At 45.9% G+C, this 20408-nt stretch overlaps 1 protein-coding gene across 13 annotated transcripts in view; it reads left to right on the top strand.

The window, feature by feature from the left end:
- LOC110490803 (serine/threonine-protein kinase WNK1) overlaps positions 1-20408 on the top strand; it is a 183755-nt gene that overhangs the window by 116352 nt on the left and 46995 nt on the right. For 11 of the 13 annotated variants that reach the window (XM_036945325.1, XM_036945318.1, XM_036945322.1 and 8 more), the window contains 4 exons: positions 9078-9297; positions 9505-9784; positions 11612-11805; positions 17807-19231. In XM_036945325.1, the coding sequence (XP_036801220.1) occupies positions 9078-9297; positions 9505-9784; positions 11612-11805; positions 17807-19231 (2119 nt within the window). The remainder of the gene's footprint in view (positions 1-9077; positions 9298-9504; positions 9785-11611; positions 11806-17806; positions 19232-20408) is intronic. The other 2 variants (XM_036945329.1, XM_036945328.1) reach the window with 1 other exon arrangement.

Here is a 20408-nt window from a genome sequence, read left to right as displayed (position 1 = left end):
ATGACTGGACAGGAAATAGAAAGAACATCTAATGCGATAGACCATATGACTGGACAGGAAATAGAAAGAACATCTAATGCGGTAGACCATGTGACTGGACAGGAAATAGAAAGAACATCTAATGCGATAGACCATATGACTGGACAGGAAATAGAAAGAACATCTAATGCGATAGACCATATGACTGGACAGGAAATAGAAAGAACATCTAATGCGATAGACCATGTGACTGGACAGGAAATAGAAAGAACATCTAATGCGGTAGACCATGTGACTGGACAGGAAATAGAAAGAACATCTAATGCGATAGACCATATGACTGGACAGGAAATAGAAAGAACATCTAATGCGGTAGACCATGTGACTGGACAGGAAATAGAAAGAACATCTAATGCGATAGACCATATGACTGGACAGGAAATAGAAAGAACATCTAATGCGATAGACCATATGACTGGACAGGAAATAGAAAGAACATCTAATGCGGTAGACCATGTGACTGGACAGGAAATAGAAAGAACATCTAATGCGATAGACCATATGACTGGACAGGAAATAGAAAGAGCATCTAATGCGATAGACCATATGACTGGACAGGAAATAGAAAAAACATCTAATGCGATAGACCATATGACTGGACAGGAAGTAGAAAGAGCATCTAATGCGATAGACCATATGACTGGACAGGAAATAGAAAGAGCATCTAATGCGATAGACCATATGACTGGACAGGAAATAGAAAGAGCATCTAATGCGATAGACCATATGACTGGACAGGAAATAGAAAGAACATCTAATGCGGTAGACCATGTGACTGGACAGGAGGTAGAAAGAACATCTAATGCGATAGTCCATCAGTTTTACTAGTCACTCTCATGAAGATTTACAGCCTTCATGTTTAACTACTTGACAAACCTTAGAAGGCTTTGTTGATGAGTTTTTATGAAATGTTTCAGTATGTGAAAGATATATACTGGGTGTCTTTTTAAAGTTTGCATTTGAAGGTCAACTTTACTCCGTGAGGCCAGTTGAGTAGTGAATGATTTTGTCAATGAGTGAGAGCTGGAAAGACTGCTGTTCTCACACACACAACTGACAAATCAATATATCCCTCTGCTATACTGCACTGTGTTTGCACTATGAAGGCCGTCCAGTCCTTGAACTAAAGGGCAACAATTTAGCATTAGTACATTGAAATATGAAATGTGGGGGAGGAATGCAAGCAATATTTGGTCATTTGTTGTCAGATGAAACCCCGGTGTGATGTTTCACTGATGATGCAGTGGAAAGACTGATGGTGACTTGGCTGTCTTTCTCTGGTGCCAACTGTTTAACGATGCATGAACACTGGGAGATCGTTAAAATCCCCGGTGCATAAATGTGCTTTTAGTAGCCAAGCCGCCAGTTGTATTAATACATCTATGCTGTCGCCTACTAGTAGGATTCATCTCTGTATCTTTTATTGTCATTCTAATAAAAGTCTGTGTTTTGTATTATAGACATAATATCAGACAACACCCTGCAACAAAAAGCAAACTACACCCTTGAGAAAAGAGAAGTGCAGTAAAGCTTTTAATATGTGGTAGGATGTTATTCCCACGAGCCTAAGTATAATCAAGCCATGTTTTTTCCCTACTCTGGGTCCTTAATGATGCATGGTTGAGGTTTCAGACAGAACAATGGATAAAAAAGACTGACTTAAACTATGTTGTCTAACAACATCATTTGTATGTTTACTATTTCAACTAAAGCCTTGGGTTTTCCCCCACTTTGTCATTATCCTGGTACTTGATACTAATGTTGCATGGTTGAGGTGTGTTAACTCAACGATGCGTGGAAAGGCTGGCTATACTGTGCAGACATTCTCACTGTGTTTATCAAGACTCTAGCCTTGTTTTTTCACACTGATTTATATACAGCTCTGTCTAAAGTACCAGAAGAATGACAGGTTAATGATTGAGGTTAACTTAACGATGCATGAAATGTATGACTTAACTATGCGGTCGGTCTCAACAATAATAGTATGTTTGCTATTTAAACTAGACTCACTAGTGCAGGGCTCTCCAACCCTGTTCCTGGAAAGCTAGCGTCCTGTAGGTTTTCTCTCCAACCCTGTTCCTGGAGAGCTAGCTTCCTGTAGGTTTTCACTCCAACCCTGTTCCTGGAAAGCTAGCGTCCTGTAGGTTTTCACTCCAACCTTGTTCCTGGAAAGCTAGCGTCCTGTAGGTTTTCACTCCAACCCTGTTACTGGAGAGCTAGCGTCCTGTAGGTTTTCACTCCAACCCTGTTCCTGGAAAGCTAGCGTCCTGTAGGTTTTCACTCCAACCTTGTTCCTGGAAAGCTAGCGTCCTGTAGGTTTTCACTCCAACCCTGTTACTGGAGAGCTAGCGTCCTGTAGGTTTTCACTCCAACCCTGTTCCTGGAAAGCTAGCGTCCTGTAGGTTTTCACTCCAACCTTGTTCCTGGAAAGCTAGCGTCCTGTAGGTTTTCACTCCAACCCTGTTACTGGAGAGCTAGCGTCCTGTAGGTTTTCACTCCAACCCTGTTCCTGGAAAGCTAGCGTCCTGTAGGTTTTCACTCCAACCCTGTTACTGGAGAGCTAGCGTCCTGTAGGTTTTAACTCCAACCCTGTTCCTGGAAAGCTAGCGTCCTGTAGGTTTTCTCTCCAACCCTGTTCCTGGAGAGCTAGCGTCCTGTAGGTTTTCTCTCCAACCCTGTTCCTGGAGAGCTAGCGTCCTGTAGGTTTTCTCTCCAACCCTGTTCCTGGAAAGCTAGCGTCCTGTAGGTTTTCTCTCCAACCCTGTTACTGGAGAGCTAGCGTCCTGTAGGTTTTCTCTCCAACCCTGTTCCTGGAAAGCTAGCGTCCTGTAGGTTTTAACTCCAACCCTGTTCCTGGAGAGCTAGCGTCCTGTAGGTTTTCTCTCCAACCCTGTTCCTGGAAAGCTAGCGTCCTGTAGGTTTTAACTCCAACCCTGTTCCTGGAGAGCTAGCGTCCTGTAGGTTTTAACTCCAACCCTGTTCCTGGAGAGCTAGCGTCCTGTAGGTTTTCTCTCCAACCCTGTTCCTGGAGAGCTAGCGTCCTGTAGGTTTTAACTCCAACCCTGTTCCTGGAAAGCTAGCGTCCTGTAGGTTTTCTCTCCAACCCTGTTCCTGGAGAGCTAGCGTCCTGTAGGTTTTCTCTCCAACCCTGTTCCTGGAGAGCTAGCGTCCTGTAGGTTTTCTCTCCAACCCTGTTCCTGGAGAGCTAGCGTCCTGTAGGTTTTCTCTCCAACCCTGTTCCTGGAAAGCTAGCGTCCTGTAGGTTTTAACTCCAACCCTGTTCCTGGAGAGCTAGCGTCCTGTAGGTTTTAACTCCAACCCTGTTCCTGGAGAGCTAGCGTCCTGTAGGTTTTCTCTCCAACCCTGTTCCTGGAGAGCTAGCGTCCTGTAGGTTTTAACTCCAACCCTGTTCCTGGAAAGCTAGCGTCCTGTAGGTTTTCTCTCCAACCCTGTTCCTGGAGAGCTAGCGTCCTGTAGGTTTTCTCTCCAACCCTGTTCCTGGAGAGCTAGCGTCCTGTAGGTTTTCACGCCAACCTTGTTCCTGGAAAGCAGCGCAACTGATTCTAATATCAATTAGCTTGTTGATAAGCTGAGTCAGGTTAGTTACAACTGGGGTGGGAGTGAAAACCTACAGGAGGGTAGCTCTCCAGGCGCAGGGTCGGAGAGCTCTGCACTAGAGCATTCACTGTGTGGACCCAGTGGTGCCTACAGTGTGTTAGCCACCTGTAACAGTCATGGGATTATCTTATCCTGTTCTTTGTGACATGTCAGACACTTGGCAGCCCTGTAGCCATCTGTAACAGACATGGGATTCTCTTATCCTGTTTTTTTGTGACATGTCAGACACTTGGCAGCCCTGTAGCCATCTGTAACAGACATGGGATTCTCTTATCCTGTTCTTTGTGACATGTCAGACACTTGGCAGCCCTGTAGTCATGAAATACTGTGGAAGTCATGGCTCACATCAACACCATCATCCCAGACACTCTGGACCCTCTCCAATTCGCGTACTGACCCAACAGATGTTCAGATGACGCAATCTCTATTGCACTCCACACGGCACTCTCCTGCCTGGATAAGAGGAACACCTATGTGAGAGTGTTGTTCATTGACCGCAGCTCAGCGTTCAACACCACAGTGCCCTCCTAGCTCAGGACATTAGGACTGAGCACCTCCCTCTGTAACTGGATCCTGGACTTCCTGACGGGCTGCCAAAGGTGGTGAGGGAAGGCAACAACACATCTGCAACGCTGACCCTCAACACAGGGTACGTGCTTAGTCCCCTCCTGTACTCCCTGTTCGCACACGACTGCGTGGCCGCGCAATACCATCATTACATTTGTTGATGACACGACAGTGGTAGGCCTGATCACCAACAACGATGAGACAGCCAATGGTGGTCAATGACCTGGCAGTGTGGTGCCAGGACAACAACCCTTTTTCCCTCAATGTCAGCAAGACAAAAGAGCTGATCATGGACGACAGTAAACGGGGGGCTGAGCACGGCCCCGTCCATATCGACGGGGCTGTAGTGGAGCAGGTCGAGAGCTTCAAGTTCCTCAATGTCCACATCACTAAGGAATTAACATGGTACACACACCAACACAGTTGTGAAGAAGGCACGACAACGCCTCTTCCCCCTCCAGAAGGCTGAAAAGATTTGGCATTGGCCCTCAGATCCTCAAAGTTTTACAGATTAAACCATTGAGAGCATCTTGACTGGCTGCATCACCGCTTGTTATGGCAACTGCTTGGCATCCGACTGCAAGAAACAGAGTGTAGTGCTTTACAGAGGGCAGTGCTCTACAGAGGGTAGTGCTCTACAGAGGGTAGTGCTCTACAGAGGGTAGTGCTCTACAGAGGGTAGTGCTCTACAGAGGGTAGTGCTCTACAGAGGGTAGTGCTCTACAGAGGGTAGTGCTCTACAGAGGGTAGTGCTCTACAGAGGGTGGTGCTCTACAGAGGGTGGTGCTCTACAGAGGGTAGTGCTCTACAGAGGGTGGTGCTTTACAGAGGGTGGTGCTCTACAGAGGGTGGTGCTCTACAGAGGGTGGTGCTCTACAGAGGGTAGTGCTCTACAGAGGGTGGTGCTTTACAGAGGGTGGTGCTTTACAGAGGGTGGTGCTCTACAGAGGGTGGTGCTTTACAGAGGGTGGTGCTTTACAGAGGGTGGTGCTTTACAGAGGGTGGTGCTCTACAGAGGGTGGTGCTCTACAGAGGGTGGTGCTCTACAGAGGGTGGTGCTCTACAGAGGGTGGTGCTCTACAGAGGGCGGTGCTCTACAGAGGGCGGTGCTCTACAGAGGGCGGTGCTCTACAGAGGGCGGTGCTCTACAGACATATCTACCTCAAATACCTCGTACCCCTGCACGTCAACTCAGTACTGGTACCGCGTGTATATAGTCAAGTTATTACCTCGTACCCCTGCACATCAACTCACTACTGGTACCCCGTGTATATAGTCAAGTTATTACCTCGTACCCCTGCACATCAACTCAGTACTGGTACCCCGTGTATATAGTTATGTTATTACCTCGTACCCCTGCACATCAACTCAGTACTGGTACCCCGTGTATATAGTCAAGTTATTACCTCATACCCCTGCACATCAACTCAGTACTGGTACCCCGTGTATATAGTGAAGTTATTACCTCGTACCCCTGCACATCAACTCATTGTTACTCATTGTGTATTTATTCCTGGTGTTATTATCTTTCTATTTTTCTCTACATTGTTGGGAAGACCTGTCAGTCAGCATTTCACGGTTAGTCTACACCCTGTTGTTTACCATGTGACAAATAACATTTAATTTGATTAGTTTTGTTGGTGCCTAGTCGGCCTACATTACATTTACAGAGGCCTGATGATCCATCACCTTACTGGGGGTGTAAACACTGCATTCATCGATGAACTGACATGTTTTTGTGTGTGTGTGTGGTGTGTGTGTGTGTGTGTGTGTGTGTGTGTGTGTGTGTGTGTGTGTGTGAGAGAGAGCTCCTGTAGTTGTTTACCATGTTAGCTGTCGTTGGCTCACCCTGTGCTGCACATGTGTTCTACTCAGTCATGCATTAAACATCACTGTAATATAATAATGAACTTAGCAGACATGCACATTTATCCAAAGACACTTACACACACATTGTAAGGGTTTTCTGACGAAGAGGAGTAATATGAAGGATCGGAGGAGCAAAACGCAGCGTGGTAAGTGCCCGTAGTGCATTTTAATAAAGACTATAGAACACTGGAACAAAACAACAAACGATGACGTGAATATACAAAACTGAAAACAGTACGGTGTGGACCAAACACTCACAACCCAAAAGTGAAGGCTACCTAAGAATGATTCTCAATCAGGGACAACAATTGACAGCTGCCTCTGATTGAGAACCATACTAGGCCAAACTCAAAAACCAACATAGAAAAACAAACAGACTGCCCACCCAACTCACGCCCTGACCATACTAAAACAAACATATAATAACAGAACTAAGGTCAGAACGTGACACACTTACCAGCTGAGCCTCACATGATAAGATGTCCTGAGAGGTAACATTGAGCCTTCAATTATGCCTTTTGTCTGAGTCATGGATAGTAAATATACCTAGTTATTATAGGATATCAATTATGGATAGTAAATATACCTAGTTATTATAGGATATCAATTATGGATTGTAAATATACATGGTTATTATAGGATATCAATTATGGATTGTAAATATACATGGTTATTATAGGATATCATGTATGGATTGTAAATATACATGGTTATTATAGGATATCATTTATGGATTGTAAATATACATGGTTATTATAGGATATCAATTATGGATTGTAAATATACATGGTTATTATAGGATATCAATTATGGATTGTAAATATACATGGTTATTATAGGATATCAATTATGGATAGTAAATATACATGGTTATTATAGGATATCAATTATTGATAGTAAATATACATGGTTAATATGGGATATAACTTATGGATAGTAAATATACAGTCGTGGCCAAAAGTTTTGAATGACACAAATATTAATTTTCACAAAGTCTGCTGCCTCAGTTTGTATGATGGCAATTTGCATATACTCCAGAATGTTATGAAGAGTGATCAGATGAATTGCAATTAATTGCCAAGTCCCTCTTTGCCATGCAAATTAACTGAATCCCCAAAAAACAGTTCCACTGCATTTCAGCCCTGCCACAAAATGACCAGCTGACATGTCAGTGATTATTTCGTTAATACAGGTGTGAGTGTTGACGAGGACAAGGCTAAAGATCACTCTGTCATGCTGATTGAGTTCGAATAACAGACTGGAAGCTTCAAAAGGAGGGTAGTGCTTGGAATCATTGTTCTTCTTCTGTCAACCATGGTTACCTGCAAGGAAACACGTGCCGTGTTCAGCTGCGGGATCGGGGCACCACCAGCAAGCGCCAGGACCATCTCCTAAAGTTGATTCAGCTGCGGGATCGGGGCACCATCGTTACTTTGCACAAAAAAAGCTTCACAGGCAAGGATATTGCTGCCAGTAAGATTGCACCTAAATCAACCCAGTATCGGATCATCAAGAACTTGAAGGAGAATGGTTCAATTGTTGTGAAGAAGGCTTCAGGGCGCCCAAGAAAGTCCAGCAAGCGCCAGGACCATCTCCTAAAGTTGATTCAGCTGCGGGATCGGGGCACCACCAGTACAGAGCTTGCTCAGGAATGGCAGCAGGCAGCTGGGAGTGCATCTGCACGCACAGTGAAACGCAGATTTTTGGAGGATGGCCTGGTGTCAAGAAGGGCAGCAAAGAAGCCACTTCTCTCCAGGAAAAACATCAGGGACAGACTGATATTCTGCAAAAGGTACAGGGATTGGACTGCTGAGGACTGGGGTAAAGTCATTTTCTCTGATGAATCCCCTTTTCCAAATTCTTTGGGGCATCCGGAAAAAAGCTTGTCTGGAGAAGACAAGGTGAGCGCTACCATCAGTCCTGTGTCATGCCAACAGTAAAGCATCCTGAGACCATTCATGTGTGGGGTTGCTTCTTAGCCAAGGGAGTGGGCTCACTCACAATTTTGCCTAAGAACACAGCCATGAATAAAGAATGGTACCAACACATCCTCCGAGAGCAGCTCCTCCCAACCATCCAGGAACAGTTTGGTGATGAACAATGCCTTTCCAGCATGATGGAGCACCTTGCGATAAGGCAAAAGTGATAACTAAGTGGCTCGGGGAACAAAACATCGATATTTTGGGTCCATGGCCAGGAAACTCCCCAGACCTTAATCCCATTGAGAACTTGTGGTCAATCCTCAAGAGGCGGGTGGACAAACAAAAACCCACAAATTCTGACAAACTCCAAGCATTGATTATGCAAGAATGGGCTGCCATCAGTAAAGGATGTGGCCCAGAAGTTAATTGACAGCATGCCAGGACGGATTGCAGAGGTCTTGAAAAAGAAGGGTCAACACTGCAAATATTGACTCTTTGCATCAACTTCATGTAATTGTCAATAAAAGCCTTTGACACTTATGAAATGCTTGTAATTATACTTCAGTAACACTGAAGCAGCAAATTTTGTGAGAATTTATATTTGTGTCATTCTCAAAACTTTTGGCCACGACTGTACATAGTTAATATGGGATATAATTTATGGATTGTAAATATACGTAGTAATATAGTATAGGATATTAAGCCATAGTACTGGATGTCAGCACACAGCTCTATTGCAGTCCTTTAGGCCAGCCCACACAGAGTTGTGTAATGTCCTCTGTAAATAGGCTAATAGGTTAATCATGCACCATGCAGAACTTATTGAATGTAATAAAACCTGTTTTGGCCTTAATGCTAAACTCTACCATCAATCTCCCCCTCTCTTCCCTTCTCTCTCTCTAATCTCCCCCTCTCTTCCCTTCTCTCTCTCTAATCTCCCCCTCTCTTCCCTTCTTTCTCTCTTCTCCCCCTCTCTCTTCCCCTCTCTCTCTTCTCCCCCTCTCTCTATTGTCCCCCTCTCTTCTCCCTCTCTCTTCCCCCATCCCTCCTCCACTGCCACAGATATGTCATTAAGATCCTGCTGAGCCATGCGTTCTTCCAGGAGGAGACTGGTGTGCGTGTGGAGCTAGCCGAGGAGGACGATGGGGAGATGATCGCTATCAAACTGTGGCTGAGGATAGAAGACGTCAAGAAGCTGAAGGGAAAGTACAAGGACAACGAAGCCATCGAGTTCTCCTTCGACCTCAACAAGGACTTCCCCGAAGATGTGGCACAGGAAATGGTACGGTTTATTGTTGGACGGTGGATCGATTGATACCATGTATTTTTGTTATAAGTAATTGATCTGGTGATTTTAAAAACAGAACTGCAACATCGATGAAAACGGTGGCTGGGTAGAGGAGTAGAAGCTCGTCACTGAGAGAGATGTTGTGGCGACTGTCAAAACAAGATGGACTAGTCATGGTTGTTCCTTCTCCTGTCCCAACAGGTCGAGTCTGGCTATGTGTGCGAGGGAGACCACAAGACGATGGCCAAGGCCATCAAAGACCGAGTGTCTCTGATCCAAAAGAAGAGAGAACAGAGGCAGCTGGTCAGAGAGGAGTTGGAGAAGAGGAATCAGAAGCAGCAGTATACCCTACAGGCAGCAGAGGCCCTCAGATCCCCCCAGCAGAGTCAGTTACACCCCCAGCCCCCTATAGCCCAGACTGAGAAGGAGGACCCAGAGATGGACCAGCAGCAGTACCAACAGGCCAACATCTCCATGACATGTATGTGGACTAGGCACAGCGTCTCACTCAGAGATGGGATTTATTTACAGTGCATTCGGAAAAGTATTCAGACCCCTTCAGATTTTGTTATGTTACAGCCTTAATTCAAAAAATGTATTAAATATATAAGAAATTGCATCAATCTACCCGGAATACCCCATAATAACAAAGGGAAAGAGGATTTTATACATTTTTTTGCTCATTTATTTAAAAAATGTAAACAAAACCTTTTTTACATAAGTATTCAGACCCGTTGCTATGAGACTCGAAGTTGAGCTCAGGTGCATCCTGTTTCCATTGATCATCCTTGATGTTTCTACAACTTGATCGGAGTCCACCTGTGGTAAATTCAATTGATTGGACATGATTTGGAAAGGCACACACCTGTCTATATAAGGTCCCACGGTTGACAGTGCATGTCAGAGAGAAAAAAAACAGCCATAAGGTCAAAGGAATTGTCCATAGAGCTCCAAGACAGGATTGTGTTGAGGCACAGATCTGGGGAAGTGGCCTCCATCAGTGGCCTCCATCATTTTTAAATGGAAGAAGTTTGGCACCACCAAGACTAGAGCTGGCTGCCTGTCCAAACTGAGCAATCAGGGGAGAAGGGCCTTGGTCAGGGAGGTGACCAAGAACCCGATGGTCAGGGAGGTGACCAAGAACCCGATGGTCACTCTGACAGGGCTCCAGAGTTCCTCTGTGGAGATGGGAGAACCTTCCAGAAGGACAACCATCTCTGCAGCACTCCACCAATCAGGCCATTGTGGTTGTGGCCAGGCAGAAGCCACTCCTCAGCAAAAGGCACTTGACACCTGCTTGGAGTTTGCCAAAAAGGCACCTAAAGGACTCTCAGACAATGAGAAACAAGATTCTCTGGTCTAATGAAACCAAAATTGAACTCTTTGGCCTGAATGCCATGCATCAGGTCTGGAGGAAACCAGGCACTGCTCATCACCTGGCCAATACCATCCCTGCGGTGAAGCATGGTTGTGGCCACATCATGCTGTGAGAATGTTTTTCAGCGGCAGGGACTGGGAGACTAGTCTGGATCAAGGGAAAGATGAACGGAGCGAAGTACAGAGAGATCCTTAATGAAAACCTGCTCCGGAGCGCTCAAGACCTCAGACTGGGGCGAAGGTTCACCTTTCAACAGGACAACGACCCTAAGCACACAGTCAAGACAATGCAGGAGTGGCTTCGGGACAAGTTTCAATGTCCTTGTGTGGCCCAGCCAGAGCCCAGACTTGAACCCAATCTAACATCTCTGGAGAGACCTGAAAATAGCTGTGTAGTGACGCTCCCCCTCCAACCTGACAGAGCTTGAGAGGATCTGCAGAGAAGAATGGGAGAAACTCCCCAAATACAGGTGTGCCAATAATGTAGCCTCATACCCAAGAAGACCTGAGGCTGTAATCGCTACCAAAGGGTCTGAATACTTATGTAAATGTGATATTTGTCTTTTTTTTTGCTTTGTCACTATGGGGTATTGTGTGTACATTGAGGGGGAAAAAACGATTTACTCAATTTTAAAATAAGGCTGTTATGTAATTTTTTTAATAAAAAGTGGAAAAATTCAAAGGGTCTGAATACTTCCCGAATGCACTGTAAACCAGGAATACAATGTAGTTGATATGGTATATCTCAATGGCTCGCTTGATCTGGATTTCTTGCTCGCTCTCTCTCACTCTCATTCACTGTGTATATATATACACAGTAGTGTGTGTGTGTGTGTGTGTGTGTGTGTGCTTGTTTCCACCTCTCTCTCCCTCCCTCTCCACTCCTTTCTCATCTGGTCACTGTGTGGGTTCTTGTCCCTTCCACCTACAGCTGACGGAGCGGTGGACAACGGCCAGGGTTCGTCCGTGTTCTCTGAGTCCCATCTGGGCCAGCTGACCATGTCCTATAGCAACATCCCTGCCACCCAGCAGCAGCAGGGCCAAACCCAGGCCCCCTCCCCCTCCCCTTCCCCCCAGCTGCAGCAACAACAGCAGCAGCTCAATGCCTACCAACAGCAGAACATGGTAAGTGACGAGTCGGAGGGATTCTTATATATTTTTTGCAGTTCTTAGGAAGGTAGAAGTGAAGTGAATTTCAGTGGAGTTTGTAGTTGTAATATGCATGAAGGTGATGTCTGAAGACTGGATTTGGAGCCAGTTCCCTTTTGAGATGAAGAGGTTCTCAGTCTTTGAAATGGAGCAACCTTCTTCCTTCCCGGCTGCCCTCTCTGTCAGGTTTGTCCTGTAGTCCTTTATAATCCCACATCTGTTTGTGCTGTCTTGCCAACTCCTATGGTCATTGTTACACTAATCATGACCATTATAAGAGGAGTTGCCATTACAGCAGAGACTGTCTGACATCAGCCTACTGTAGTCCCACGAGTTCTTCAGTTTGACATTTCGGTGTTCTTGGTACCGCAGTGGTGGACCAGCAGCTGCGTTCTAACCCACTTATTCAGTCATGAATAAATGACAAACTCAGTGGCAATTTTCAGAGAGAACCAGAGGTCAGGTTTTACAGTTCCTCTTTCAGCAGTAACGCTGATGGTCTTGCTGTTTGCCAAGAGACTCCCAAACCAATGTCTGGAACAGGATTCTTCAGTGTATTGGGAGGAATAGGGCCTTGATAGAATATCAAATATTAAACTGGCTGTTAATTCAGTCTTTTAATATGCTCTCGTGTTTTCACTCAAGCTAATACAAGGAACAGGTATAGCTTTTAGTCATAAAACAATACCAGAGCATTTTTAGATTGAAAGTTGAAACCGAAGACCCAGAAAAACGAACTAATTTAAGGAATCCCCAAACACAGTCACACAAGACGATTGAGCTACGCCCAAAACACACAAAGGAATCGCAAACAAATAGTCACACGACAACGGTTGATCTACACCCAAAACACACAAATTAAGGAAGGACAAACCCATATGTTAATCTACACCCAAAATGTATAGCCTAGTCACAAATGAGCTGCCCTTCCTGCTTCGTAGGTACCCGTCTGTCTCCACTAACAGAACCCCACGGCCTCCCCTAAAGGTCAAGTCTAAAACCTATTTTCTAGTACCCATGTGCCATGTTCTATCCTAAAGGGTTTAGACAGATGTCTAATTAACACCATCCTAAAGGGTTTAGACAGATGTAGAGTATATGAAGACCATCCCATAGGTTAGAAGCCCCAGTCATGCTCTTGGGTCTTCAGTCACAGTGACTTACAGGTAAGTACCAGAATTAACTAGCCTTTAATCTGCCCAAAGTGAGAACAGCTGCAAGTTTCTGAAATCAGTTACTCTGTGTGTTTTAGTTCCAGGAGTAACGTTTGGTCAGTAGTGTCTTCTACGTTTTCTTTAGTTTTAATGAATTTAACTGTTGTTTTGCCCGATGTCAGTTGGTTTGGTTAGCATTTCTGAACAGAATGATGCATGTTGGAGAAACCAGAGTCACTCAGAAGTAAACAAACTCCATGCTTTGCGTTTGATTCCTTTTTCCCCCTCATACCTTCCACTTTGCTGCATCCTCAGTTATACCATGCATCTCGTTCTAGTACAGTACCCTCCCCCCCTCCCCCAACCCATCACCCCCCAATCCCAACCAATCATTTATGGTACATATTATTCATAGTACTCATGTTGTTATTTCTTATTTTTTGTGTTGTTTGTATAGATATTAGGCAGTTAGCTGTGCAAGCTGTCAGGGCCTCCATCAATCCCATACGGTTTATTTTAGAGGTGCCATGCTGGTGTTTTTAGGCTCTCTGTCTGGCACACTGGCAGTCACCTCAGCCAGCCATCACTCATCAGTGTCAGACACACTGAATCACAAGCCTGGTTACTGGAGCCGACTCGGCCATCTCCATAGTGTCAGTGAATTATAGCTCACCTTCCTAAAGCTATGGAGCTGTCACCACAAACCAAACACCTGATGGCATATGTTAGACTGAGATTTCCAAGCTGTTCAAGCTTATCAAGAATTGTTTGCATTCAACGTGGATTACACATTAATTCCACCGTGTGTGTGTGTGTGTGTGTGTGTGTAGTCTTTGATAAGCTTGCATAAAAAGTTATTGGGGCATGACAACCACAGCCACTTTAAATTCTGCAATCATTCTACCATTGTTTTTAGTTTTATTTGACCATCACGTGCCATTACTTTACAGTGAATCAATCTGCTGAATGATAGTGGTAGAAGTGTTCAAATTATATTTCCATTAGTCCTAAATGACATATTTGACCTTGAAACGATGCCTAGCTGCTGCTATTTTTGACATCTGAATAAGCAACAACACAGCTGTATATCAATAAAACCCAACCTGAAAAAGGCTTGTGGACTTCATATTTTGCAGTCCATTCTTACGTGTGTTTTTCATACTGAAAGATGGGATTGATTGGTGTGTCTATGCAGTCTGCTCCACTACTGTTGGGTTTTGTGTCATTTGAGATTATTTTATGTCTTCCTCTTTGTCAATTTATTTATTGTGTGTTATCATCAAATGTTATTGGTTCCCTGTGTGATATAAATCACATCACTTCTTTTTAGTAAATCCCTTTTAACCGCTGTGCTATGTTGACCTGTTAAACATCTCATTGGATGTAAACAATGTTTTCACGAGTTCTACCAGCTATTATTTCTGGGCTGCAACAGAATTCAGTTCTGGAAGGTTCCATCAACAAAGCTGTGATTTACTTTTGAGAATGAGTTCATAGCCCTTCATCTCTTGAAAGCCCTGTGCTGGGCCTGCTATCTTACAGCCAGAGGCACAATAACCAGTAGGCTTCACTAGTCTATAACCAGTAACCAGTAGGCTTCACTAGACTATAACCAGTAGGCTTCACTAGACTATAACCAGTAACCAGTAGGCTTCACTAGACTGTAACCAGTAACCAGTAGGCTTCACTAGACTGTAACCAGTAACCAGTAGGCTTCACTAGACTGTAACCAGTAGGCTTCACTAGACTGTAACCAGTAGCCTTCACTAGACTGTAACCAGTAGGCTTCACTAGACTGTAACCAGTAGCCTTCACTAGACTGTAACCAGTAGCCTTCACTAGACTGTAACCAGTAGGCTTCACTAGACTATATAAACAGAAGAATTGACTAGGCACAGATCAAATCTAAATGCAACATTGTAGAGCTACTGTGGGATGAATAAGGAATAGCTTCCTCAACCCCTAAATCAACTGTTCCCTGACCACTCTTGGCGGAACATTGATTTCGATTTTAGGCCATTGTGTAGAATCAGCAAGGTGAATGTGTCTGTGAATCATTGTACAGACAGAGCAGACTGCGCCTCTGGTAAACTGGCATTGCCAAGTCCCCTGTCAGGCAGCTGGCTACCTAGCTATATTTAGTTTCCTGCAGCAGAGCAGTACATAGTCTGTGGCAGTGATTTTCCTTTCAGCCACACTATGATTTAGAACACTGTCTGCGTCTGAAATGGCACCCTATCCCCTATATAGTGCACTACGTCTGACCAGGAGCCTAGATCTATATAGGGAATAGGGTGCCGTTTTGGACACAGACCCTGAGATTGGTTTGAGGGTAGAATATCTTCTTAAATGCCCTAGATAGTAGTGAAATACCACTACATTGAATGGTTCTTATTCAGCTAGTGTTTTCATTTTGAACAAAGCCGCAAGAAATAGATTAGAGCTGCTTTAGTGTTTTATTTGAGTCATCCTAGCTTGTTAATAAACACTTTAGATGACCTAGAAATGGCTCTAGTACTCACATCTCTAATTTGAGATTATAGATTATTTTTCCTTTTAATCAGTATTATTTACCTCTTATCTAACCTCTTTCTGTTCCCAATATGCTCTTGCCGGATTTTTTGAAACCTCTTTCTAACCTTCATACTCCCGTCTTCTAATGCCACGTGTCTTGTCTTTATTCCATAGTGTTTATCGTGTCCCGTGTTATCAGATCTTTAGATCTGTTTGTCACCTCTGCTCACCTGTGTTTAGTTCACCTGTGTTTAGTTCACCTGTGTTTAGTTCACCTGTGTTTAGCTCACCTGTGTTTAGCTCACCTGTGTTTAGCTCACCTGTGTTTAGCTCACCTGTGTTTAGTTCACCTGTGTTTAGTTCACCTGTGTTTAGTTCACCTGTGTTTAGCTCACCTGTGTTTAGTTCACCTGTGTTTAGTTCACCTGTGTTTAGTTCACCTGTGTTTAGCTCACCTGTGTTTAGCTCACCTGTGTTTAGCTCACCTGTGTTTAGCTCACCTGTGTTTAGTTCACCTGTGTTTAGTTCACCTGTGTTTAGCTCACCTGTGTTTAGCTCACCTGTGTTTAGCTCACCTGTGTTTAGCTCACCTGTGTTTAGCTCACCTGTGTTTAGTTCACCTGTGTTTAGTTCACCTGTGTTTAGTTCACCTGTGTTTAGCTCACCTGTGTTTAGCTCACCTGTGTTTAGCTCACCTGTGTTTAGTTCACCTGTGTTTAGTTCACCTGTGTTTAGCTCACCTGTGTTTAGCTCACCTGTGTTTAGCTCACCTGTGTTTAGCTCACCTGTGTTTAGCTCACCTGTGTTTAGTTCACCTGTGTTTAGCTCACCTGTGTTTAGCTCACCTGTGTTTAGCTCACCTGTGTTTAGCTCACCTGTGTTTAGCTCACCTGTGTTTATTTCACCTGTGTTCCATCCATTCTGTGGTTAATTGTCCTTCCCTCCTTCCTTCCGCCTGCAGCCTCTCTCACCACCTCCCTGCCACCGTGGCCGTAGCATGTCCGTTTGCGTCCCCTACTTTTCCTCCACCCCTCCTGCTCTGTCCTGCCTTCCCAACCGGCCCTCCACCCCTCCTCCGGTGCTCTCCGCCCCCCACTCCCCCTGCCGGGGGTCGGAAGACGGTGACACGTTTGCGGGCCGGCTCTCCAAGGCCCTGGAGAGTGTCCTGCCCCTGCATTCCACCCCGCCTCGCCCACGGCAACAACGCCGAGCCAGCCTCCCGGCGGTGTTTGTCAGCCCTGTATGTTAGAGCATCTCTGGCCACAGAGTGGTGTGAACCAGGGTGTAGTCTGGTGGAGCTGGGACCGGAGCTCAGTAGGGCTGTCTATGGGTATCTGAAACAAGGAGAGACAAGGGACAAAACAGTAGAGACATATAGAGAGACATAACAAATAGAGAACAGAAGATCAGATTATTGTGTATTCATCTTTAATCCACTTTCAGATACCTGTGAGTGAACCCTGCTGTTCTTCGCTTCGGGCCTCTCGCCAGGCGCCCTGTGCTCACATTAAATACAGACTGCCTGGCACTTCCCTTGCTCTCCTAGTGAGACTGGTCAGACTGCTGCTACAGTACACTTCTCTACCCTTCTAGTGAGACTGGTCAGACTGCTAGTTAAACTACACTTCCCTCCGAGTGAGACTGGTCAGACTGCTAGCTAAACTACACTTCCCTCCGAGTGAGACTGGTCAGACTGCTAGCTAAACTACACTTCCCTCCTAGTGAGACTGGTCAGACTGCTGTACATTCAGTCAGATCTATGTACAGTAGTTGGTGTGGTCGCCTGTTTTACCCGGTAATCCACTTAAGTCTTCATTAAGCAGCAGGTACAATTTCAATTAGCATGAACATCATTCACTGTCAGCTTCAAAGGTTTAAACCCCCCCAAAATACACATCATGTAATATAATGTAATGACTTACATTATCGTCATGCTAGAAAGTTTTGTAAATAAGGTGCAGTTTATAGTTAACCATTTAATGTCACAGTAGCAGCAGTCTGTTGATCTTAAAGGAAGCCGTCTTTGCCACATCTGCATTTAATTCCATACCTAGAAGCTATTACTGTCTGTCTGTACCTTCATCTTTTGGTTCTTCATGGGTTTCTTTGCTAGGTTCTTGACTTTCTTTATCCGTTGCAGGGATTAATGCATTAGCAGAAATATATAACACTGCTACCTCTCTTGTTCTCTTTTGATATACCTCTTCACCCTCTTCTCTCTTTCTATCTCTCTGAATACTACAGTATTTAATGGTGCTTCTCTCCCTCATGAAGATGATGCATCTATCTATAATCTTATGTCACTTCAGCCGCAGTCTGTGACTCACCAGTACGGCAGTGGAGGAGGAGTCTGGGCCTCAGCAGGCCTTCCGGACCCCACCCCGCCTCTCTTTCTCCCCTCCATTCTGGAGCGCCCCATCTCCTTCTCACCGCCGCCTGCCTGCCCTCCCTCCAAGGCCTACAACGCCCAACGCCGCAAGAGCACGTCCATCTTGGAGGCCCATACGCGCCACTTCCAGCCTGCCTACCCCCGCTACGCCAGCAGCCTGCACCCCTACCACCCGGGGATGGAGGGGCTGGGCGTGGGTGGAGGAGGAGGAGTGGATGGGCACCTGGGAGTGGATCCCTCGTCCCTCTTCATGGTGCCTGGCTACGGTGCTCCGAGGCTGGGGTCGGTTGGAGAGCCCATGCACCAGCACCTCCAAGGTCAGTCCCTCCAGGACCCTCTGTACGGTTACAAGGACGTGAGGGCGGAGCAGCAGGAGGAGGTGGTGGAGGCTGTGCGGAGGCTGAGTCTGAACCAGGCAGCGTTGCTGGATCACTTCGAGGCCATGGCCTATGGGGGCTACCCCATGACTGCTCACCAGATCAACCAGATCAGCTTCCACCAGCAGATGCAGGCTGCGGCAGCCGCCAGCCTGGCCGTGTACGACCCTCCACAGCCGGCCTACGCCCAGACCTACCACCCCCACATGCAGAGTCACATGCGCCTGACCCACAGCCCCATCCCTCAGCTGCCACCCATGAGCACCTTGGGCCCGCAGGCCTCGGGTACTACCGATGGGTACCAGCTGCAGCACTCCGCCTCCTTCCCCCAGTCCGCTCCCCCAGTCATGGAGCCCCCGCAAGGCAGCGTGTTCGAGTTCCACGTCCAAAACATGGCTACTGCAGCGGCCGCCGCTGGGGCCGACTCTGGCGTGCTGGCCTCTAGACTGTACCGGGCTCGCCGCGGCTCCATGGACCTCAACCTGGAGGAACAGGGGGGACCAGGAGGACAGTCAGGGGGGTCTGGGACCTACAGCCGCCTGCAGCCAGTCACTGAGGAACTGTACAGCTACATCAGCCCTGAGATGCCTCTCCCTCCCGGGAACCTGCTACTGCACCAGGGCCAGAAGGACTGCAGCCCGGAACCTTCCAGTGACTCCATGGCCTCCTCTGACTGTGGAGAGTTCCACTCTCCTCCGCCCCAGTTCGGGGCCTCCTCGGCCGCCCAGTCCATCCCACACACCTACTACGGGACGGAGACCGGGGGGAGGGACGCCACTGCAGAGGGCCAGGGAGTGGGCCACCCCCCAAGCCAGCAGACCTTTCTGTTTGTGCCTCCCTCCGAGTCCCCAGGGCGTCAGTCCTCTCACGTTAACATACTACACACCACCTGGGCCCGACAGACGAACGTCCAACCCGACCTCTCGTATCACGAGTTTCCTCTGGCCATGCAGAGAAACCCTGGGCTGGTACTTAGACCATCACTTTCTTATTCGATAGCAACCCTCAGCCGTCTACCCTCCACACCAACCCTGTCTTTATCACTTACCTGATTCATTTTGTTTCGTGGTTGTGGTTTTAACCCTTTCCAGCCATGACTGCCTGCACTCAAAGGTCCCTTTTAGGAGGTGCTGGTCTTCAGGAAACAACTAGAAACCTGCTGTTTAAATCCCCTAGTTCTGTTGACGGTATGTTCTCTTATCACCTACGGAATTATTTGCATCGGTCTCTTAGAGTAAGTAAGATTTTGTATGTATGTTCATATATGTAATTATATGGAAAGATGTGTGTTTGTATTGGTATACAGTGAGGTAGAACTGCATATTGTACATACGAATCCAAAGTCGAATTGGGGCTTATTTATTATTCCAAAATACACCAAATTGTCAAGACACTACTGTATGGGAATGGCATTGTTGTGAGTAATAATCACAGACTTGTTGCCACATGGCTTTGAGGATTTGTATGATCCAACACACAAACATACAACAAACGGGGGGTTTAGACCGGTTTAACTGTTCACCTGAAGCTTACATTATTTACATCATAAAAATGTTTCTTTAAATGTAATTTAATTTTATTTGAACAGTTTGTACAGTAGCTCTGTCTAGTTGGCTGGAAATGGTTAAAACGGTATTTCTATCATTTATTATCTGTTGCCAAGGACACCAATCCCAGTAACAGTTCTATTGGAAGTGTTGCAGCACGTCATGTGCCATATAATCAGCCAGCGACCAATAGGAAGACTTTACACTCAGCTGGTATCCAAGATAAATACTTTACACTCAGGGGTCAGAATTCATCCATTAACCCTTAGAATGCTGACATGATCAGTCATCCCGCAGCCTCATCTTTTGTTCTGAGCAGCGCCGCTCTTCTTTCTCGCTTCTTTTTATGGTTTTATTTTGCAATTTTATTATTATTTGTTGTTTTATTTTCATCTGTTCTTCTTCCTACGAAATGCTTTCCGCTCCTAAAGCCTCTCGTTTTCAGTGGTAATGTCCTGAGAACAGGGGATGGCAAGGTAGGTGGTCAGCCTGGTGCAACTATACTTGTGTGAGCTCACTCTCTAGTGAGTGGTTGAGCTGAGCTTGGGAACAAGTATACTTGTCTGCAGCCTTCTAAGGGTACTTCTTAGGGTTGGTT

Source organism: Oncorhynchus mykiss, chromosome 15, assembly GCF_013265735.2.
Source record: "Oncorhynchus mykiss isolate Arlee chromosome 15, USDA_OmykA_1.1, whole genome shotgun sequence".
NCBI classification, from domain to species: domain Eukaryota; kingdom Metazoa; phylum Chordata; class Actinopteri; order Salmoniformes; family Salmonidae; genus Oncorhynchus; species Oncorhynchus mykiss.
Note: the sequence above shows the minus strand (reverse complement) of the source record. Positions and strands in the feature narration are given on the sequence as shown.